At 41.3% G+C, this 21332-nt stretch overlaps 1 protein-coding gene across 5 annotated transcripts in view; it reads left to right on the top strand.

The window, feature by feature from the left end:
* FSTL4 (follistatin like 4) overlaps positions 1-21332 on the top strand; it is a 240666-nt gene that overhangs the window by 65656 nt on the left and 153678 nt on the right. For all 5 annotated transcript variants that reach the window (XM_087754170.1, XM_087754171.1, XM_087754169.1 and 2 more), the window contains one exon: positions 9909-10157. In XM_087754170.1, coding sequence (XP_087610296.1) covers positions 9909-10157 — 249 coding nt within the window. The remainder of the gene's footprint in view (positions 1-9908; positions 10158-21332) is intronic.

The raw sequence follows: 21332 nt of genomic DNA, 5'->3' as shown, positions 1-21332 counted from the left end.
CAGCAGCTTCAAAGAAGCTTGAATTGGAAAATGACCCCAGCCATGGCTTGGCATCTGGTGGGGTTTGTAGCTGGAGTCCCACGCACTGTCCCAACCCCCTCTCTTGTGCCAGCACAGCTGGTGATTGGAAAATGCCTGTTGCTTTCTCTTTACTGTCCCAGTGACCTTCTCTGGAGTCCCTCTGAAGCCTTGTCAGGAGGAAATGTTTTCCTAAGTGCAGGGATCACCATGGATGCAGTATGCCCAAAAGTTTTTTCTCCCTTTACCTAGAAGGAAATCACTCACCACATCAGCTGCTGCAGCGTGTGTCTAAGTCAAACTTCAGGTAAAGCCTTACTTATAAAAAAAAAATGCAGAATATCCTGCTGAGTCCTGTGGGTGATTTGCAGTTCACCTGTGATGCTCTTGGAGACCACAGCAGGGTTGTAGACAACAGCTAGGAAATCTTTCTGTTAAGTTGTACTGGCCAATGACTCTTCAAAGTGATATTCCCCAGAGCTTTACCTTTTCCCTACGTTATTTTTGATTGCAAAGCTGAACCAGCAATGGAGAAGGAGGCTTTGGAGGCAGCCAAGCTGCTGCTGATCCATTGCTGCAGGCTCCTTCCGTGGCTTTTGTCTCCTTAGACCATTTGCATGCTGCAGTTTTCTCATAGACTGAAATTAAATGATTCATTAAGAATGAAAAGAGGGGATGCACGCAGATGAGCAAACAAGTTACTCATGTGGAGTCAGTAAGAAGGTCCCAGTTATTTCCCTTTCTAAAGAATGGCTCAAAACTGATGTATAAAAACGTCCTTTCTTCTGTGTCCCAACACAGATGTAATACATCCTCGTTCAGTAGCTGCGTGATTGTAATTCTCCCCATAATGGACCTGTTTGGCTCCTACCTCACACTTCTGTTATATGGTAACGTTCCTACGCTTGTAATCTATGAGGCTCTAAGGCATCTAGTCGGGAAAACATAAATGAAATGTCTTAGGAAAAAAAAAATGTGAAAAGACACTGTGCAACCTCAACAGTTTCCAGTGGGGAAGTTTATGCTGATTTAGATGTGATGCAGGAATGCCACTAAGCCCGCTGCTGGGGCTGCCTCTTCAATCAAGTAAAGTAGCCATGAGTCAAACATGCATTACACTTCACCCAGAAGTAAAAAACGCCCGAATACAAAACACCTGCACTAATACAAACCCCATTACAACTAAATAGCTTTAATACTTCTTTTCCTTTTCTCTCAATTTATTTCCAGCAAATGGCAACTTTTACAGAAAAACATCAGTGCTCACAAATAGACTCACAAAATGAATCCAGTCCCTAATTTTCACGCAGCTGTCTGCCTTCGTTTATGTGTAAATGACAGAAGTGTTGCAAGTTGTACATATATGCAACTATTGATAGATTCCCTCTGGGAACTTTTATCCTTGGAAATCAATCTGGTTGGGAGAAAGGGGCAGGAGAAGGGACAGTAAAAGACCCCGTGGATTTAGTGTCTTAACAGACCAAATTGAGTTGTCCCTGGAGGTGGATTTGCAGGTTCACGCTCGCTTCCTTTTGAGGGTGAGAGTTTCCTTTGGTAAAGAAAAGTGGCTGGTTTGAGAATTTTGTTTGTGGCTGCTGGAGGAGGTGTGATGGGTGTAGGGGCTCAGAGGGGCAGCTCTGCCGTGGGTTCACATTTTAAGTATTTGTCCCTTATTGTTCACATAGTTAAATGCTTCTGATGGTGGAGCGGAATGAAGTCCGTTCCTCCAAGTCACAAAGTGTTTCCAAGTAACACTAATAACCAGGTAGAATATGGAAGCTACCGGAAGACCTGGTATTTAATTACTGTATACTTAGGTTGTACACAGTGCTAGTCTCCATCCTTTCCTAGCAGCAAGAGAAACAGGTCGAAGTCTCGTGTTTCCACCTCTTTTTACATTTTTGGGCTGTGCTTTAACATAGCTTGAAAAATGTTTTTCAAGAATGTGACTTCATTTGTAAGTTTGCGCACGTTTCAACGTGAGATGTGCACCTCTTAAAGAAAAGGAAACGCTAATGGAAGTGCTGACACAGGCATCACTGTGACGATGCTAACTGAGGTATCTGTAATCAATCACGTTGAAACCTCATGCAGTGGCACTTGTACAATTTGGTGCAAGTCAGATGATTTTTTTTTTTTTTTTTTTTACGAAGAGCCAAATTCAAGAATAATGTAATAAGGAAGCTGAATGGATATTAATTATAAAAGCTTGTTATCTATTCCTCTTCCAACCAAAAATAAATAATCAGAAAATGTTCTTTCTTTGAGACAAACACGATGATGAGCTGGCTTTCTGTTTCTGTTCTTTCTCCTCAATGAGCCTTATAAACTGATGCATTGAATGAGAAAATAAATAGGAAACTGAAAGCGTCTTTCTATCCAATTCGAAATAACATTTGGTTTGTGCATATGTAAGGGGAAAATAGGCATACAATAAACAAATGCAATTATTTTCTGATAAATGGTCTTATTGCAAAGTAATGAGTCAAAAAAAAATAGAAAAAGGAGAGATTTCTGTGAGACTGTAGAATACCCCTCAGATGGAAACTTGAGATCTCCTGTTCTTGAACCATTGCTAATATTGCAGGATGTCCTGTGTTTTTACATAGGTGTGATAAGCGATGGCCATTCATGTCCCTCTGCCACTGCAGCATGGCCCAATACACTTGGTTTATGGATCTAACCCTCCTGCAAGTAGAAATAGTCAAAGCAAGGGTAAAATTATTAAAGTTATGGAATCAGATGTTGAAATATAGGTGGAAGTGAGAGACTGCTGCCTTGTGCCAAGGAGGTTTGGGGGTAGCACCGTGTGGAGGATTCTGGGTTCATGGTGAGTCGTGTCTCCAGAGGGTGGAGGAGCCAGGGGAGGCGAGATGCAGAGCAGGCGACCCTCGGGGGAAGCCTTGGATGGTGTATCAGGGGCAAAAGGGGAGCGAGCAAAAGGTGACATGCGTGGACAGATATAAAGGTTAATAGTGCAGATAATCGGGAAGATCCAGACGGTTCAGCTTGCCTCCAGCAGCTCCACTGGTAATGTAATTGGAGAAATCGGCAGGAAAACAGGCAAGTCATCTGTAGTTATTTTATTATTGGATTCTAACCTCCTTGTGCTCTCTGCCATAAGAACTTCATTGAAGGAGTAGCAGAAAGATGCATGACACTGTGTTATTGATTTCTCATGTCTTTTATAGTAGCCCGTAGAGTGCTAGGGCTTGCTGTGCTGGTCAAAGGATAAAAGACCACTGAAAACAAGGAGAGGAGTAAGGCTGGTCCTGAGAGTAAGAGTGAAGGAATGGGTCAGGCAGAAGATTGATGAGCGAGATTAAAGGCAACAAGACTGATTTTGAGCAGTGACCTATGGGAATTTCATTGCCTTTCTTCAGAAGAGTGTATTCTTCTGATATGGAGTTTTACCAAAGAAACCGAAGTATTAATGTGATCTGTTCCCTCCAGATCCAATACTGGAAAGTTTCTGCATTCTTCAGACTGTGCGATACTGAGGTAATTAAATCCATGATGAAGTAAAATACACACGCATGTGTGAACGTGTGCACGTGCGTACACACGCTGCTACCCAGCTTCACTGCGCTGCTCGCAGCACCGTAAATACGGGTGCCCAAGGAAACATTAAATTAAAGCCTTCTGATCGATGCAGGCAATATACTGGTCATAAGTTAATGGTGTGACGTTTCTTGGCTGGATGGTTGTAGGGACCTGCTAGACAGCTTGCAAACACAGGGCGAGGTATGGTGCCAACAGGAGCTGCACAGCACAGCAGTCCAGCAGATTTAAGTCTGTATCTATACTTGCTGCACAGCGGTAAAGTAATAAAATAGCCTTCAATGTGCAGTACCTATCATAGATAACTTTATCTAAACATTTAATAAAGAGCAATTTTATGAATCTCCTATTTAGTAGCTCTTCCAAGAAGAGAGCAATCAAGCAAATTGTGCATGGTAGAGTTTCATGGCAAGGATCTAAATATACATGGTCTCATATATTGGCTGGTATTTCTTTCTGAGTAATCTGCATATATGCTTTGCAGAGTTGGGATCTTTTGGTTTGTACATGTCTGTTGCCTCTTTTCTCATCTTAGTACCCTCATAAACCATGATACCATCCAAAAATAATATTTAATGAAGCTTTTGATCGCATAACAGTTAAATGGGTTTGAAATGGGGCAAAAATTAGTCTAATTACACTAGGAATAGCATAGTTACCATAAAAAGGCATTTGAAAATTTCAAGTATCACCTCTAATGGATTTCATAGCCCTGACAGATATAAAGTAACATTAATCCCCATTTTCAGATGTAAAAATTGATATAGAAAATTTTCCTATAATTTTTGAGTGCTTCCTTGGTGTTATTTGCAGAATAACTGCACGTTGTTACTGAACTTTGGTTGAGCAATTCCAATTTGTTTGTATTTGATGCTAACTTGGCACTGGTGTCATCGGTGTAACTATTTGTTGCAATATTCCTGTCCAGAGTAGATTTTCTTTTCCTTTTGGTGTTTCTGTTTTGTTTTTTTAAACTCTGCAAGAGTCCTCCTGAAATAATGTGGCCATCTGGGAAGGTTTGCTAGTTTTTGTTATGAGGAGGCTTTCCATGACATCCAGTCTTTTGTTTTGTGTAGAGCATCTAAGTTAGTAAAAGTGACTTGATTCTTTTTTTTTTTTGTCCTTCCCTTCCAAGGCTGATGTGTCCCTCTCCGTCCTGCTCAACGATGCACATGCACATACACAGAGTTATCTCCTGCACCTTGAAAGAAAATAGTTTGCATCCGTAGCAAAACATATGCTTGAAGCACAACGCATTTTTTATATTATTCTCCAGGATAAGTCACTGGTTTTGCTTTATAAAACTAAATAAATTATAGCACCAAAGGCTAGTAATGGAGATAATGAATGCACTGTTGCCGTGCCCCTGTTCCAGGTGATTTACCATGGCTTTTCTGCCTCTCCACTTTCATAACAGGCGTGCAATGAAGAACCGAGAAACTCCTAGAGCAGATTATTATGAAATTCCTGCTTTGTTTCCTTTCTTGTTTTATTGCAGTAGTAACGACGTATGTAGCACACGCATTTGCTAAGTGAACAGAAGCCAGGTGCAGTAGTCGTGCACCTGAACTTTTGTTACTTCCAACCATGAGTAGTATTCAAGATGTATATTGAGTAAGTGCTGGAGAATGAAGGTTTAAGGCACCGTGCTGCAGCGTCTGACTTCGTATCATCAGCAAAAGTGAAGTTGTGGCAAGTCAAGTAGATGGGAAGTGTCTAGGTGGTCTTATACGTGTATGTGTCTGCGTATGTGAACAGATCTACGTAAACACATACTTGAACACATATACCTATGTGTGTATGCATTATGTGTATATGTATCTGCGTGTACTGGCAACGTATGTTTTTCAACAGTAAATAGTGCTTGCAGGTGTGACATTTTAGACCATAGAAGATTATTTAATGTGGGAAAGTAAAAATGTTGGAAAACTGATGTCAAGATGCTGGAGGAATAGCTCACGACCTGTTACCTCACTGGTTTACCTAATGGAAGTAACAAAGTGTAGAGACTGAATATTTTTATCATGTTATAGAGGATTTGATTTTATTTTTATTTTGTTACAACATTAGCAAGGGTGCAGTATTGCCTTTGAATGACTTGAGGTTGCAGCTTCCAGTTTCAGTTATACCAGTCTCCAGCGCCCCGTAATTAAAGTTTCCAGTTTCGGCTTCAGTCCTAATGTAACGTCTAAACTTTTTCCTTCAGCAATAAAACTGGACATCCAGCTGCCTGCAGGAGCTCACTGTTACTTGAAGGCAAACTGGCTTTTTACATGTAAATGTAGTAATTTACATTTCTGCAGTATATAAGCAACTTTTTATGAGTAGCGATATGATAGAGCTGTTAGTTTTCTGGTTTTGCTGTATGTGTGATGGGTTTGTCTGGTTGGTCTTAATTGAAGTCAATGCTTGTCGTGAACCCAACCTTCCCTTGAACTTTTTTTGCTGAAGTAACAAGTAGGGTTGTATTTGGGAGTAAAAAAATTGTCTGTGAGCCTTAGTCTGATCTGTAACATACTTAGTGGCATGTAAAAGGTAGATGAGGTCTCTGTCTGTATGAATTAATGAGCAGCCAGAAGACGCATATTCTCCAATGTGGCAATAACATCTTCATTGTCTTATTAAAGTCTTGCTTTGAGATGAAGGCAGCCTGCTGAACAGCCTTATGAAATTCCTGAACTCAGTAATTTTACTGCCTGCCCCAAGCTTTTGTCGGTTTTCCACTAGAATTCTCCATTCCTCAGGGTCATCCAGAAACCTATTTGAGAAGTCAAGTGTTTTCATGGGTGTACGCGAATGGGCTTCCTCTCTCCGTCCTGCTGGCTTTAATACAACATAACAACTCGGACTCTAGCCATGTTGGGTAAACTTAATTAGTGTTGGAAAGTGGCTTGTTTTGCAAGATGATCAATTTTTAACCCAAGTAAATGACTTTCTTTGCAACTAATAAATTAAATAAATTATGCCTTTTTTCATGCAGTACAGTGGGGCTCGTAAATACTGTGAGCAGTTAGTTGGTAGTTTCACTTGATTACCTTTCCCATTTCTGTTTTTAGTAATCCTTGTAAGAGTGGGGAATTCAGTCACTTTTAATAACGTGACAAAAAAATGGTGATGGCAGGCACATTTCATGCTGCTGAGCTACATGCCGGTATCCTTCCCAGCTCAGATGCTGCCCATGGGATCAGCTGGAGCAGGCACCTTGATGCAGTTAAGTAAAGTCCCTTTCCATGATGCTGCTCTGGATTAATTAATTACCTGGATAAAGACAACAGTGCTTTTACAGTCAAATACCTTATTTCCTCTCGGTTTCCACTGGCTCCCTTCTGTTTTGCATCCCGTTAGGGTCCTTCCTGGGCAGAGCATCCGTCTGGATGGCTGAGTGTGCTTGGGGGGAGCTTTAGTTCTTCAAAGGATTATGCAAATAATAATTGAATTAAAGAGCTGCTATCGACATTATCAGAATCTGGCAAAGACATCCCATGTTCACATGCTATTTGCAGACACACAGATTTCGGAGGACTTGGGCTAGTAGAAGCACATCAGGATTCTCGAATATGCAAATCTTGCCTTTCTGGCTGTTTGTGGGGCATCCTGCCTACCCCCTTACCCAACTTAGGTGTGTTTAAACAGGAGTTCTCTATCAGGGAACACAGAATAAACCAAACTGTGAACAAAATGAAGGAGGCATAAACGTAGACAGGCTTTCTGCGGTTTCTCTGTAGTAACCGGGGTGGACATAGAAAAGCCAAAGTATTTTGTCTTTTCTTATAAGCTGGTGCTTAACCAAATCTTTTCATGTATCATTAAAAAACTTAAACTTTCCATTGTAATAGGAATAGTGTTTGTCTTCAGTAATGGTAAGTTTATATTAAAAATCAAAATACCAAAAATACTTGAGGTTCCAAGAGGGATTTTGCTGCTGCTGGTGCCTGCGGTAGTTGTCGTGACAGGGTGCAGCTGTGGCCTGCCCAGATGTGACCTGATGCATTAAATCAGAGCAGCCCACTGTGAATGAGGAGGCAGAAATAACCTTCAGTAAGATGCATGGTGTGGTCCTTGGCTGGTGCTAGCTCCGAGAGATCAATTTTTAGTGATCAAGACAGCACAGGAAGGGCTTTGCTGTAGTTGTATCTGAATTACATTTATATAGACAATAATGGCTCCTGAATCTTGATTTTTAAATATCTTTAGCATCAACGGCAGTCTCCAAAACATGTCTTTCGAGGCACGTTGCGATGGATGAGCCAAGTGCTGCCTGTACAGGTGCAGGTCCTGCCACTGAGAGGAAGAGGAGGAGGATGCTTGACAAGGGCTTTCTCCAGCCCTTATCCTTCGTGCTGTTCTGATCTACAGGAGACACCATAAATGCAGATGGCCTTGGCAGTGAGGTCTCGCAGAGGTCACAAAATACGCATTCCTGAGGACATTTTGCAGAAACTCTGGAACAATTAGTAAAGTAAATAAAGAATATTCAGATACTTCTTCCAGGGACTGTACTTTTTGCACTGCTCAGAGATGCTTTGACCTTCTAGTTTATTACAAGTCAGGAAAAGTCAATATTTCTTAGCTTGCCAAGTTGGAGGAATTTTAATGAGTTATTGAGTCAAATAGTTAATCCTCCAATAAAAGATTTTTTTCCCTTTCTGATTTACAGTGATAAAAACAAAGGCTTAACAGGGACCAAGAAAAATGGGGTTTTGTAGAAACTTTTGCTTCTCTTTGTGTACACGCTTTAACCCCTTGATCACTAGTAGATGAAATATAGCTTCAATACTGGGGCATTTCATATCGGCATAAAATGCTGGGCAGGCAGGGGCTATGTTGACATTAGCAAGGAATTTAGTATGATGAAAAGGGATCAATAGATTGAGGTAGCTAATGCTCATGCTCCTCACATCTGTGTTACATGTGATGGGGAGCGGGGGGGATGTGTGTCTTTGGATGAGGTCCAGTCTGCTCTCCTAAGCTGAACAGTTTTGCTACTCGAAAAATCTTTGAAGGGCAGAGCCTTGGGTGCATTTTGGAGGATGTTGTGGTGCTGCAGTCGCTGCAGGATTCCTCCTGTTGGATGCTGGAGCATGTTTGGAGCAGTGCTTCCACTTGAGCTTCCTCTGAAAGCTGCCATACACCAAAACCTTGCCGAGAGCCAAACCTACATGTGGTAAATGTAGACAACAGGGATTTGCTTCAAAACTGCCTTGCTGGTCCAGCCCGAGTTGCTGGTGAGGGTGCAGCCGGAGGCTGCTGCTGCTGGAAGGCTGCGCGAGGCTGGCAGTGGACTCTGCACTATGAAATGTTTATTCCTGCTTTAATTATGCCTTTTGCAGCATCCCTTTGTAATTCTTGACTTTGTGTACTCTAATTAGCATAGAATAGTCTAATTCCCTGAAACTCTCTTCACTGAGTATAAGGCTAATTATTGCTCTGAGTAGTGGCTTGTTTGGAAGTACCCTGTCCTGAATGAATTATAATAATGTTCTGTTGTAAGCCTTTAAGCAAGGAAACTTCAGAAGCAGAAAATGTTATAGCACAAGGGCAAGTTCCTTAGCCTTTTAATAGTATCAAATAGCAGACAGTACAGTAATGCTCAGAACATTATATCCAATGAATTCTTAAAAGTAGTAGAAAGTTATTTTTCATTATATGTCACTGTCCAGAGTGTAGGGATAGATACTGATGATCATATTTACAGCAAGAAGCATCTTCCCATAATATTCCCTTTTACTTCAGTGATGAGTCTTTCTTGGGGGTTGTTTTTTCAAAAGCTCTCAGCGATTGTCTGTCTGAGCTTTCATTGAAACCCATGTGAATTTTAGCCTTGGGGATGTTCTGCTTCGGGCTCATAGGGTGGAAGTTAGATTCTGAATGTCGACTCTGGTACAGAACTGAAGTGCCATCATGTAGGGCACTTTGCTGCCTGAAATGAAGCTCCTCATGGTTTTTGTGGCTGGAGGAGCATAGGTTTTCAGAATTGCTTTCTGAATGTAACTCATGGCCAAACTTTGGGCACTGAAATACTGTCTCAGGATTTTATTCTAGGATATAGTTTCACAAAGGGCTAAAAGAACAAACGGTCCCATGTCCATCACTTTTCAGTAAAACCCTTTCAGTACATGCTTGATGTTGTGACGAATGAGAGCTGGAGGTCTGAGAGCACAGATGTGAAGACGCTCTCCAAAATGCAGTTGTGCCGCTATTCAAAGCGGGGTGCTTTTTCCCTCGGAAACCTTGTAGCTCCTGCTCCTGTAATTGTTGTGCTGCTACATCAGACGAGTATGGTCTGCTAGGCAAATATTGCTCATGCTGATGTTTTCTGCTTTTCCCAGTGCTTTATGGGCAAGATGGCCTGCATGCATCGTGTGAGAAGAAGTACTGCGGCCGGGGGAGTAAGTGTGTCGTGAACAAGGACACAAACCAGCCCGAGTGCAGATGCATAGAAGATTGCAAGTCCAGCTACATGCCCGTGTGTGGATCTGATGGCAAATTTTATGAAAATCACTGTCAACTGCATCGAGCCTCCTGTCTGCAGAGGAAGAAAATCTACATTATCCACAGCAAGGACTGTTTCTTCAAAGGTAAGGCGTCATTAAAAATAAATACTGCTGTAGAACTTTCATCACTCATCTTGCCATAATCTTGATAAATGGACAAATGGTGTATGTTTTATTTCTAAGAGATAAATTTTTCAAGGATGATTTATTCTAGGACACTGTAGAACATAACACAATGTTTTATGCAGCTATTAAGCCCCTGAGTGTCGTCATCACCCAAAATGTAATCAAACTGGGAACTGGTAAATAATTAACATCACTGTATGCATTGTGTGCGCTGTAGTTGTGCTGCTCAGTACTTACAACTTCCAGTGTAATAACTTTTTACAATCTAATTCATTTAGTAAGGCTTTGAATAAGACAGAGATGTTGAGAAAAAGTATATGGTATTACAAAAAGTTTGTTGCAAAAATGAGAAACAAAAACCTACTTAAGCAAATGACGTGGCAATGGAAAGGAGCTGTTTAGAAGAAATAAGAGGAGTGGGAAGTGTACTGCCAGAACAGAGATTTAAATAATTTTAAAGGCAGTTCTGGTTACCAGTAGGATGCATATATCTTCAGCTCTTTTACTGGTTCAACAGCAAATTTCATCATCATCATTGCACCAAATCACCAAAGGGAAGGGGTCCTGTGTCTTTTCCATTAATATTTTGTATGCCGTGTACCATCCTGTCACAAATCAAGTGAGGCTTCAGTAGCAGGAGCATGTGATAAAATGCCAGGGAGTAGAAGTAGTCATAAATTACGTCACTTCTAATGAGAGGTCTTATAAAGGCCTCGCTAGAGTATATCGTGAAAACTCATTGTCAAATATGACTCCATATACCTACAGAAAGATTTGAGTGGGTTCTTGCAAATATATCCAGTGACATTTACATGATCAAATAGGAAAATAATTCCTTTATCTTCAGCTCACTGGGCAGTTGAGCCCCTGAGGAACTTGGCTGTATACAGAGCTATCCATGACAGGTTCTCGTTTACTAACACATGTGAATGCATGATGCTAGAAGAGCCTGTTTAAGAAACAGCAGCCCACTCAAAGAGTCTTATGAATATAATACCCTCATGATACCCTTTGGAGGTAGAAAAGCATTACCATTCTTGTGCCTCAGAGGAGGCCCGGAGACTGAGACCAGGCCAAAATTTCCAGAGCTGTCTAGGCGCTGCTTTGCTCAGCATTGCACAGTCTCATTTATTTTGGAGGTCTGGCTGTGGGTGAGACAGAGGAGCTGGTCAGAGGATTGACTCGGTGAACACCAGCTGAGGCTGGGTTAGTTTGTCACAGGTATGCTCTAAATTTAGCAAAGCAGGTAATTAGGTCTAGGATCAATAGACCTTGTATGAAGTTAGTCATGGAAAGGGGTCACCTAAAGGCATATTTGGAGGACAGCACATGAGCAGGTCAATGTGAAGAGGGATTTTTGCTTGTCACTTTAAAAAGGAGCATCTGAAAAAGATGCTTGCGCGTTGCTCCTAGTGCTAGTGTTTCTGCGTGAGGATATTGAGCCGGATCAGGGCATGGATCTGGCTGGAAACTGCCTCCATCCCTCAGTAAGATGCAGATGGGAGTGCAGCATGAGAAACCTCCCAAAGAAAGGGAAATACAGATCGTAATTTCAGAGATGCTCAGCAGCCCCCTGACCCCACTTGATGCAGCAGGTTTTCTTCTCCTGACTCCCCAAAAGGTGTCTTCAGGCAGTTTTTTTGTTCTTGTACATAGCCTACCTTTTTACAACGATGCTTCTGGCCTGGGTTTTTATTCATTCCTTATCGCATATAGTGTTAAAGAAAATGAGTTCTCATTGCAGTAATCAGTGCCTCTGCAATGGCTGTATTATACCTAATGATACAATGTCACGCTTGAATACTTTCCCGAACACACCATGAAATGATGTCAGAAAGTAGTAGTTTTGTGTCCCAGTTTAAAGTAACCCTTAAACTCTTGCCATGGAGCACTGCTTGAATCTGCTTTTCAGCAGAATAACAGCTTTATGGAAGGGAAGAAAGAAACAAACTCACTTTTCTTCCCGCATGAATAAATAAAAAAGTACTTCACACCGCTGTCTGCAGAGATAAAATGTAGGAAAAAAGTTTACCTTAAGGAAAGAGTAATCCCACAGAGTGGGACTCCATAGGGATATTTGGCTTCAGCCCTTGTTTCTGCCATGCGGTTCCTGAGTAACCTTCTGCGTATCTTTTAATTTCTTTGTGTTTTATTTGTAAATCAAGAATAATAGTGTTTTCTTTTAAATAAACATTCATAGTAAGCAGTTAAGTTACAGGTTTATGAGCAACTTTATAAATGTCACATGAAGTGTAAGACTATGACTGGAGAAAAATCTAAGGTGCAAAATTTATTGTTTCAGCTGGATAGTAGGTGTACATCTGTCAGTAGGCACATGCTTCCTATTTGTTTTCTATCAAGTAGATAGTTTAATTATTTGAGTACAATTAGGGTGATGAGTGGGCTGCTTCATGGGTTTTTTGTTCCAGTTGACTTCTTCAATTAAGACTTAAGTCCCTGAGTAGAGGCGAGGGGTACCGCAGATTGCATCTGTGTGCTCTGCCAGTTTACCCAGTTGTCAGTGACAAACTGGATGGTCTTAAAGTATGACAGAGATCAAATACTCCGATTCCACTTTGAGCTAGATCTATCCACAGTAAACCGATAACAAAGCAAAGATCTTGTTTTCTTTTGTGTACTTTGGGAAAGGTTGTTTTAGATCTTTTAGCATATTCATCACACGTGAAGTGCTTTATAAATACTGGTGTATAGCAAATACTCACGTGTGACTAGAGGCATTGCTTGATTTGTGCTACCTCACTAGCATTTCATTCTGTACTAGCATTAGTATTATGAAGAGCAGAAGAGAATTTGGCTCTGGGCAAATGGCCGATTTCTCCTTTGCTCAGCCTAGAATGAAATGGCTTCTTGAAACCTTAAGAGTCCAAGAAGTTAAAAAAACTTGTGTGCTTTCAGACATCCAGATTTTCCCGTGGCGTTGTTTGAAATTAATACACGTCTCTCTGAGAGCAATCTGGAAAATCACACAGAGCTGCTGGGTGAGGGTTGGCCATGTGGAGACATCAGCTTTCTAGTATTGGCAGATGTGGGTAGATTGCATCAACGTTATGTCCGTGAAAGATTTCACGGACAGTGTCAGTCCTTGGTGTGCAGACTTTGGGCTGAGCTGGCCACGATGCCCAAAGCTTGGGCTGTCTGGGCTGGCGAATGGACATGACATCCAAGGTGGGAGCTCATGGAAATGTGGGTGAAGCAATGAGAGGTCCCAGCAGGAGAGATCTTCCCAGTCTTCATCCTGCACCCTCTGGTGCAGCACAGTTCCCCAGTGCTGCCATACACAAAAATACAAATGCCATCCCTTTTTCTCAGTTGGCAAAGAAAATGATAAATAGGTGGAAAACTTCACTTAGGAGTTTGGAGTCCAAAGGGAAATACCGTAAAGCAGAAGTCCTATATCCAGAGGTCTCAGGAGAAACATCACTCCTACTCATAGCTGTTCAAATTTTCCTTGATCTGGTTGTCTCCACTGGTATGAAACTTAGTTTGGGTTTCCCATAGGAAGACATTCTATTTAAGATTTCTCTACCATGTGGCAGGTTTTTTCTGGTTTTATGTATTTTCACTGTTTTGTGAGTTTCCATAGTCATTTGATTTGAGTGTTGGTGATTTTGACTAGGTAACAAAATATATGAGGATAAAATGCTTTTGGTCTTTGCCAAAGATGAGAAGAAAGAAGTTGTTCTTCCCCAAAACCACTCTCAATACCCATGAAAACCGGAATGATATCTGGGCTCATAATGACAATTGTCCTACAGATGTCCAAAATGAGCAGTTGGCCTAGAAACATTCCTATTTGAATAAATGCCTCGGATAAGGCAGCTATATCCTTTTAGCGCAGTGATTTGGACTATGCTTTGCTTTCCCATAGCAGCAGTCTCCTTTTTCCCCACTTCTATTAATTTTTCTTTCCTTTTGACTTTTTACACCCACTCGGTCTCTTCATTCTTTTTTTTTTTCTCTGATTTTTAGCCAGCAAAAGCTGCACATACACCACTCAATACAGTTTTTCTTCCATTATCTCCTTCCTTTCTCCAGAAACATCAGAGCAATGTACTTGTCTAGCAGTGTACATACACTAGAGAAATTCTTTCTGTTTAGAGCTATGCTTTTCCATTTTCAGGATTTAGGAGTAATTTTTTCCGTTCTTTCTTTCCCTCCCCGCTCTTTTCTGCGCGATCAGCAATCCTAAAGTTCCCCTGCATCAGCCAAGCCTCTGCTAGAGGAAGGCAGCCACATTGCTTGCCCAAGCTCATTCCTTGTTTTCTCTAGTTCTGACATCCTCCCTTTATCCAGGTGTATTGGGTTTTTTATACAGCCCAGCAAGAAAAGCTGAGCTTTTTATAGTGGCTTTCTACTGCAGCTGGTCAGATTTAGTTTGTGCTCTGGCATGAATTCAGTCCAACTTAGTTGACCAAATTCTTGAACTTTCCATTATGTAAATACACTGTACCTGTGCCAATTACTTCTTTTTTTTTTTTTTTTTTATTCAGTCCAACTTCTACTAAAGCTCTAATTTTACAAGCTCTGACAGAATTTTATGTAGAGAGATGGGGTGCTATAAAAGCACATTCATGTCTGGTATTCCAGTCCTATTCTCTTTCTTCTTCCAGTGTCTCCTGAAATGTCAGTAGTAATTTTTTCAATAATTTGGTCTCATTGCTTAAAATATTTATTTTTTTTCTTTTAAGCAAATACATGACAGTAATTTTCCTCCTCACACGAGATCAATTTTTGCCCTGTAATAAATCATATTTTTGTACAGAATTCGGAAAGAAATCCCTGTGGAAAACCACCTGCCTTTTTCCTCTCCGTTACACACACAACCACACTGCTGGGTTTGAGCCTTGCACTGTTACTCAGAACAACATTTCATACCATGAACCTATATATAGTCTTCTAAAATGTATATGCCTGTGTGCTGGGAGCGTATGTGCTTGTACGCGTATGTGTGCAAGTGTGTATGCATGTTGAAAGAGTGAGGATAACTTGTTATCTCATGCCATTTATGCACATACAGTATAGAGGACAGGACACGGGGGTGCATAGGAGAGAATGAGAAACAAGGAGAAGAGCTGAAATGAGAGGTTCAGCCTGGATTTAAGGAGATAGTTTTCCCATGAGGATGGTTTAGTGGTGGGGCAGGCTGCCCAGGTGCCACCTCCGCCTCTGGGGGCTTTCAAGACCTGGCTGCGAACAGCCCTGAGCAACCTGGTGTGACCTGTACTAAATGTCTAAATGCCAAGGCCTCTTCCAACCCCTAATCATCCCAAAATCTTAAACTTCATGGCCTAAATGGCACCTTTCATTTCAAACTTCTCTTATAGCTTTCCTCCAGTTCTCAAAAAGTTTATTTCTAATTATGGAAAATGATAATCTTCTGCATGTTGACAGAAGATTTTCTATGCTTGAATGTAAATAAATCACAAACTTGCAAAAAAACCCAAGCAGGCTAATAACTTGTGCAATGTATCACTGCAGTAATCTCGAGTAGATATGAATTCAGCCTCAGGTGGTGGTGGTTTATTTCCTCTGTACTTTATTTGTTGTCTGTGTGTTAGTTCGGTGCTTTGTTACTTCCAGAAGTAATTTGTTCTAAAGAATAGCATTTCAAAACATCTCTGAGAAAGTGTTGAATGTTTTGCTCATTTAGTGCTTGCAAAACAGGCAAACCCACTCTGTCGGCTGGTTTGCAGACTGCAAAGAAATCTGCTCCATTTAACACTCTCTATCTTTCCAGCTGGAAAAAATCTGAGTGTGAACTAATGGCAGATTTCCCAGCTGGCAATTAATATTTGCCGATTTAACTTTGCAGCACTGCTGACAGGCTGCTTCGGTGGCAGCGAGGTGGATTCAGAGCTGTTGGGAGGCATGCAATTAATCCCTCTGGGGAGGAGTCTGGGGTCTTCGACGTGTAGGTCTGGCCTATAATGATCTTTTCAGTGTCCAATGTAAATATATTAGGAGTTTCAAATGTTATAAAGAGAGTTAAGTGCTATACATAATGGAGGTATGTGTTTGCTCTCAGTAGAGCTGATACAGTTCTTTCTGTACTGAATACTCCAGGACTCTGAATACCAAAGCGATTCCTTACTATTCCCATGCTGCTTTTTCAGCTCCCTCCGCTGAGCCTTTTGGGGAGGATCAATTTTACCTGGCTTTTCATGCTGAATCCTCTTAAATGTGATTGACAGCTTAATTCGTTATAAACAGATTGCATCCATCTTTAGGTTACATTATGGAAGCTCCATTGATTTATGGGAGGATGTGAAGATGAGACAGTCTGCTCCTAGCTTTGCTGATAGGAAGTTTGTATGTCTAAGATCTTTGAGGATTTTCTGTCCATTTTCACTTTAAAAGACCTTTTCTCACATTACTGAAATTCATGGAAGGGAAATCTTGGCCCTCTAAGAGTCAATCATGAAACTCTTCATAATATAGTTGGGCTTTCATTGGAAATTAAATGCTGATAACAAGAGACTGTGGAAAGTTTGAGCATAAGAAAAAGAATCAAAATTAGCAAAGGTCCCAAAATAAGTCCCACAAAAAGTCCCCAAAGAAGAAATGCATGTAAGAAAAAAAAAAACAGTCTTTGAGACCTAGTACATATAAGAAATAGTAAGCCTTTGCTGAGGACCTCATGGCCGTAGTGGTAACTCTACAGGTTCAAAGGGAAGTGGGACTGGAGGAGCGTGGCAGGCACTAAATTTGAAATAATCAAAAGGTGACTTATGTCCACTGTAGCTCCTCACAGCAGTGCCATTACCTGCGTCTGCTTTGCCAAAACCAAATCTCTCTTTCCCTGATGCTGGGACTCTGCATAGGCTGATAACAGATTTCAGATATGGTGGGTAAAGCTGAAATGAGGGAAAATGTACCATGCATGAAGCTAGTGGAAAAAGTGGTGTTATCTAAAGTGATCCCTATCCAGCATTCCTGGTGTTTTTATAGCTCCAATTTGAGGCAATGGCCATTTGGGGAGTGCAGGAGTAACTGTAATGTGGCCTTTTGCTTTTAATATAAAATTGCGTGAAGTTTTGTTTTTTTTACAACGGTCATGACTGGGGCCCCCGTGAACAGTTTTATTTGGTGACTGTTATCTGTTTCATCTTATTTAAGGACCAGTCTATTAATCTTCTCCAGTTGCCAGTCTTGATGTGTATGGCCATAATATCTCCTATAAAACCAAACAACTTCATATTGTGTATCAACTAGTGAACAAAGGAATTGAAGGATATTTCAGCAGCAGTGTTAACATGTTTTTAAAAAAGTCAGAATTCTTCTTTCTAATTTATTTCTCCCTTATAATTTAGAGTGTGCTGGTTGAACTGCAGTCACCGAAGCCCACAGTTAATGAAACACCCTGTCTGCCTTGCTGGAGGACCATGCCAGCATCAAGCACTGTTTTAGGAGTCTGTGCTCTGCCTGATCATGAAGAAGAGTACGATAGGTGATTAAGAAAGGGGTTTAAGGAACTGTTTACACATTGAAAACAGAAAAGCTCAGCCTAAAACTCCATGGCATGGAGGAAGACAATGGCAGCATGAAACAGTCTCAGTTTAAAGCATCCAGAGTTGCAAGCTGATACTGCTGAGGGCAGAGAAATGAGATGCAGCTCGTTATTCTTTAGGGTGGCATCTGCTCAGCCGGCTCAAAGCCTGGCACTGGCAAACCTTCACTGCAGCAATTTCGGGAAAGCTGAGGGGTGATAATGAAGCTTCTTTTGATGCGTAGCCTTAGCAGTTGTGATGGGGAATGAAAGCAGAGGAAGAGGGCAGAGGAGGATGGAGAATCAAAGTAAAGGATGTGGGAAGAGACACGGGGATGTGGCTAGCATTTACCGGTTGGAGTTCCTATGCAAACTTTGGTATGTCGAGGGATGTTTGTCATTTATTTTAACTTTTTTTGTGTACTGTTTGCATCTGACACATGCTTGTTGTGATTCGATGGCAGTCTGGACTTGCTGTGTCCACCTCCATTTTCTTCTTTGGAAATCAGGTTAATAATATTTATTGTATGTTAATTTGGGAGCTTAAACTATACTTAAATATTGAAAGGCCCTATATAGGAAACATTAAAGAAAACTTTAGCTTTTTTTTATTTTGTTGAATTTAATATTAGCTCTCACTGTTCTATCAGCAGTTCTCCAAAAGTGCTCATTTTGGGTGTTGAATACACTGGAGAAATGCCAGCAAGTGGGGCATGATATTACGAAGTCATGATTAAAAAGTGACATATTTGCTGAGCCTCTGCATTGCTGAATCTTCCATAGTCCTAGAAAGAGCTTGCATGCTCAGAAGTTACCTGCTTTTTTCCCCCAGATGATATTAGTCTAGTAAAAGATATTGCCTTTCCCTGTAAACCCTGTGCACATTTTGGTTCATGGTTGCACCGAAACTACTACATCACCACTACTTCCTCCCACCCCCTTATGTCTTTTTTTTTTTTTTTTGACTGTTCTGTTGCTTCCACAGTAATTTGGAGGATTTCTCATGTGTCAAATGTGACGAAAATACAATTGTGTCAAGCTGTAAATTTCGGAATGCAATTTCCCGAGGGGTGCTTGTGGGGAGGACTGTCCCTTACCTGGGTGTCACTCGGGGCACACACATGGACAGTGTTTGCGTAGCAGAATGCCAAGCTAAACAAGCTGCTGGCAAAGCACTTACAGCTGCCTGCTGTTTCCTGTTGACTCTGACTGGAGCTAATGGTAAAACTGGTGGTCTGAGTATTGGGAAGGATCGAACCTGATTCTAGATAACTCTGTGGCTGCACTCGGCTTTGCGTATGGACTCCTACTCAGCCTCCTAATGAAGGGATATTTAGATTAAAGTTTGATTCAGTTGGGTTTCTAGGGCTTGTATCAAAAAGAAATTTGAATGAAACAATCTTACGGTTGGACACGATGATCTTAAAGGTTTTTTCCAACCTAAATGATTCTATGAAGTGTCTACATCCATGGTTTTCCCAGTGGAAGGGAAGGATAGCACATGCCATGTGTTACCCAAGTAATTTCAAGTGAAGTAAAACAAATATTGCATAAAAATAGAGAGCGAGTAGTTTTTTATACTTTCTTCACTGGCAGAGATCAAGAATTCCTGTTGCTGTTTAATTCAAGTGTTTTCTGTGTTGGAAAACCTTCAAATTTCAGTGCTGAACCGCAGTAATTGAGCATTATTGGAACACTCTTTAAGTGCCTCTGCCTAGAAGAGCATCAGGTGGAAACTCTGGTTCAAGAGAGGGCGAATTTATGTATGTGCAAAGTGTCACCTATGGGCAGTATATCTTCCAGCTTCATTTCCTCGTGACCACAGAGAGTAAAATGTTTCTCTGTGCCGAGGGGTTTATGTGAGAGCAGGAGGCAGTGAGGAGGAGGAGTGAGCCTGGAGTTGGCTAGGTTGGGAGCTGGTGTCTGAGCCTGGACCTCAGAGCATGGAGGTATGCGTGGAAATTGCACATAGAGCACTTCAGATGCACAGCATGGTTAATTTGGTTGCACGTAAAAGATAGCCTATATTGTGATTTTTCTCCTAGATCGGGGTTTCTCTGCAAGGCTGGTTGCCTTTCCTGGCAACCACTGCAATTCTGCAAGAAACCAAGTCTCAGTTTGGCGTGAAATTGCTGCTGCAAAAAAGGCCACGTAATTTGAACAGATTTCTTGTGAGCCATTGTTAGACTGAAAATTAAAACCATGAATGTTTTCTTTTCCTCTAGTAAAAAATGCTGGGAATATTCCCTAAAAATTTGGGTTCTTTCAGAATTAGGTATGTTGGCTACCGGGTGATCACAGGAATCAGGAGCTGAGCTCTTCAGTGCTTTTGTGACACTTGTGAAGTTGCCTTCATTTCTCTAAAATTACATAAATTGTATTCAGAGAAAAACTACTGATTTAATTAAGGGCCTCAAGCCACCTTTTGAGAGGTAACATGCAGTTTGGTGCCAGGCGACTCTCCATGGGACACCTCCAGCTCTGTGCTGAGACAGAGGCCAGGGAAAACCTTAATTAAAAAAAAAAAAAAAAAAACAAACAAACAAACAAAAAACCAACAAACAACCAAAAACCAACAAACAAACAACAAGCCCTAGAGAGACCAGGAGATTGCTTTAAAAAGAAAACTGAAAAGGTTAAAAGGTAGAGATGAGTATTAAAGATTAAGACGATTAGATGGTGGTAAAGGATGCTGGAAACTGAATGGAGGAAAGCAAATGTACAGAATAAATTTTAGGGCAAGGGGAGACTCAGGCGAGGAGATTTAGAAGTGATTTAAAGATAAAAAGGACTAGCATTTGAGAATAGTTGATTAAAAGCTATTCAGCACAAATGCTGATTTTTCTGGGTGCTCAGTATAAAAATCCATGGAGCAAATTGAAATTCTGAGTGCTGGGGAATACCAACAAGCTGGATGCTGCAGATTCAATTAAGTGGCTGCAAGGAAAAGAGCCCGTGCAGCTTCCACCAGCCTTTGCTCCCTTCCTGCCTCTCTGCTCTAGGATTTAACAGGCACTTTTCGCTAATATGCTCGAGAGGGCTGAATCCTACTGGAGGTGTCGTGAAGTCAGAGGAATGCTATTTAAAATAAGCACTCTGCCAGAGCTTCACAGCACGAGGTACTGATAAAGCCCTTTATAATTCCCCGGTTGCTTTTTTGCATATTGTATTGAAGCCGTACTCTTGTTGGAGGCACACGAGGTGCTGGTGGTGAGGTTATCTGCCTTCCCTCACCGATGTGAAATGAAACTGTTCCCATGAACATTAGAACTTGACATAGTGAGCTAATGAATGATCTCCAGATTTGGACTATTTGCTAGTGACTAGAAAGCTGTTTGAGTAGAAACTCTTTTTTTTTTTTTGGTAGAAACCTGAGTCACAGAGAGGAATTTCAAGTCCATAGTTAATTAGAAGTGCAGCCGTTGCAGTGTTTATGTAGGCATGGGTGCTGCGGTGGTGGGAGAATTCGTGCCCCGTCCCTTCGCCCAGTGCTGATTTGGGTGGCCACTGTGCAGTATAGGGATGCAGCATCCAGCCGTGGCTCATTGAGTTGCAGGCACCGATCGCTTGGCTACTTCATGTGAATTAGCACCGGTGCTGTTGCTGGCACCTTCCTGTGGGGTCTG

Source organism: Nipponia nippon, unplaced genomic scaffold (genome assembly GCF_047370975.1).
Source record: "Nipponia nippon isolate SJK-2023a ecotype South Korea unplaced genomic scaffold, ASM4737097v1 scaffold_17, whole genome shotgun sequence".
Lineage (NCBI taxonomy): Eukaryota > Metazoa > Chordata > Aves > Pelecaniformes > Threskiornithidae > Nipponia > Nipponia nippon.
Note: the sequence above shows the minus strand (reverse complement) of the source record. Positions and strands in the feature narration are given on the sequence as shown.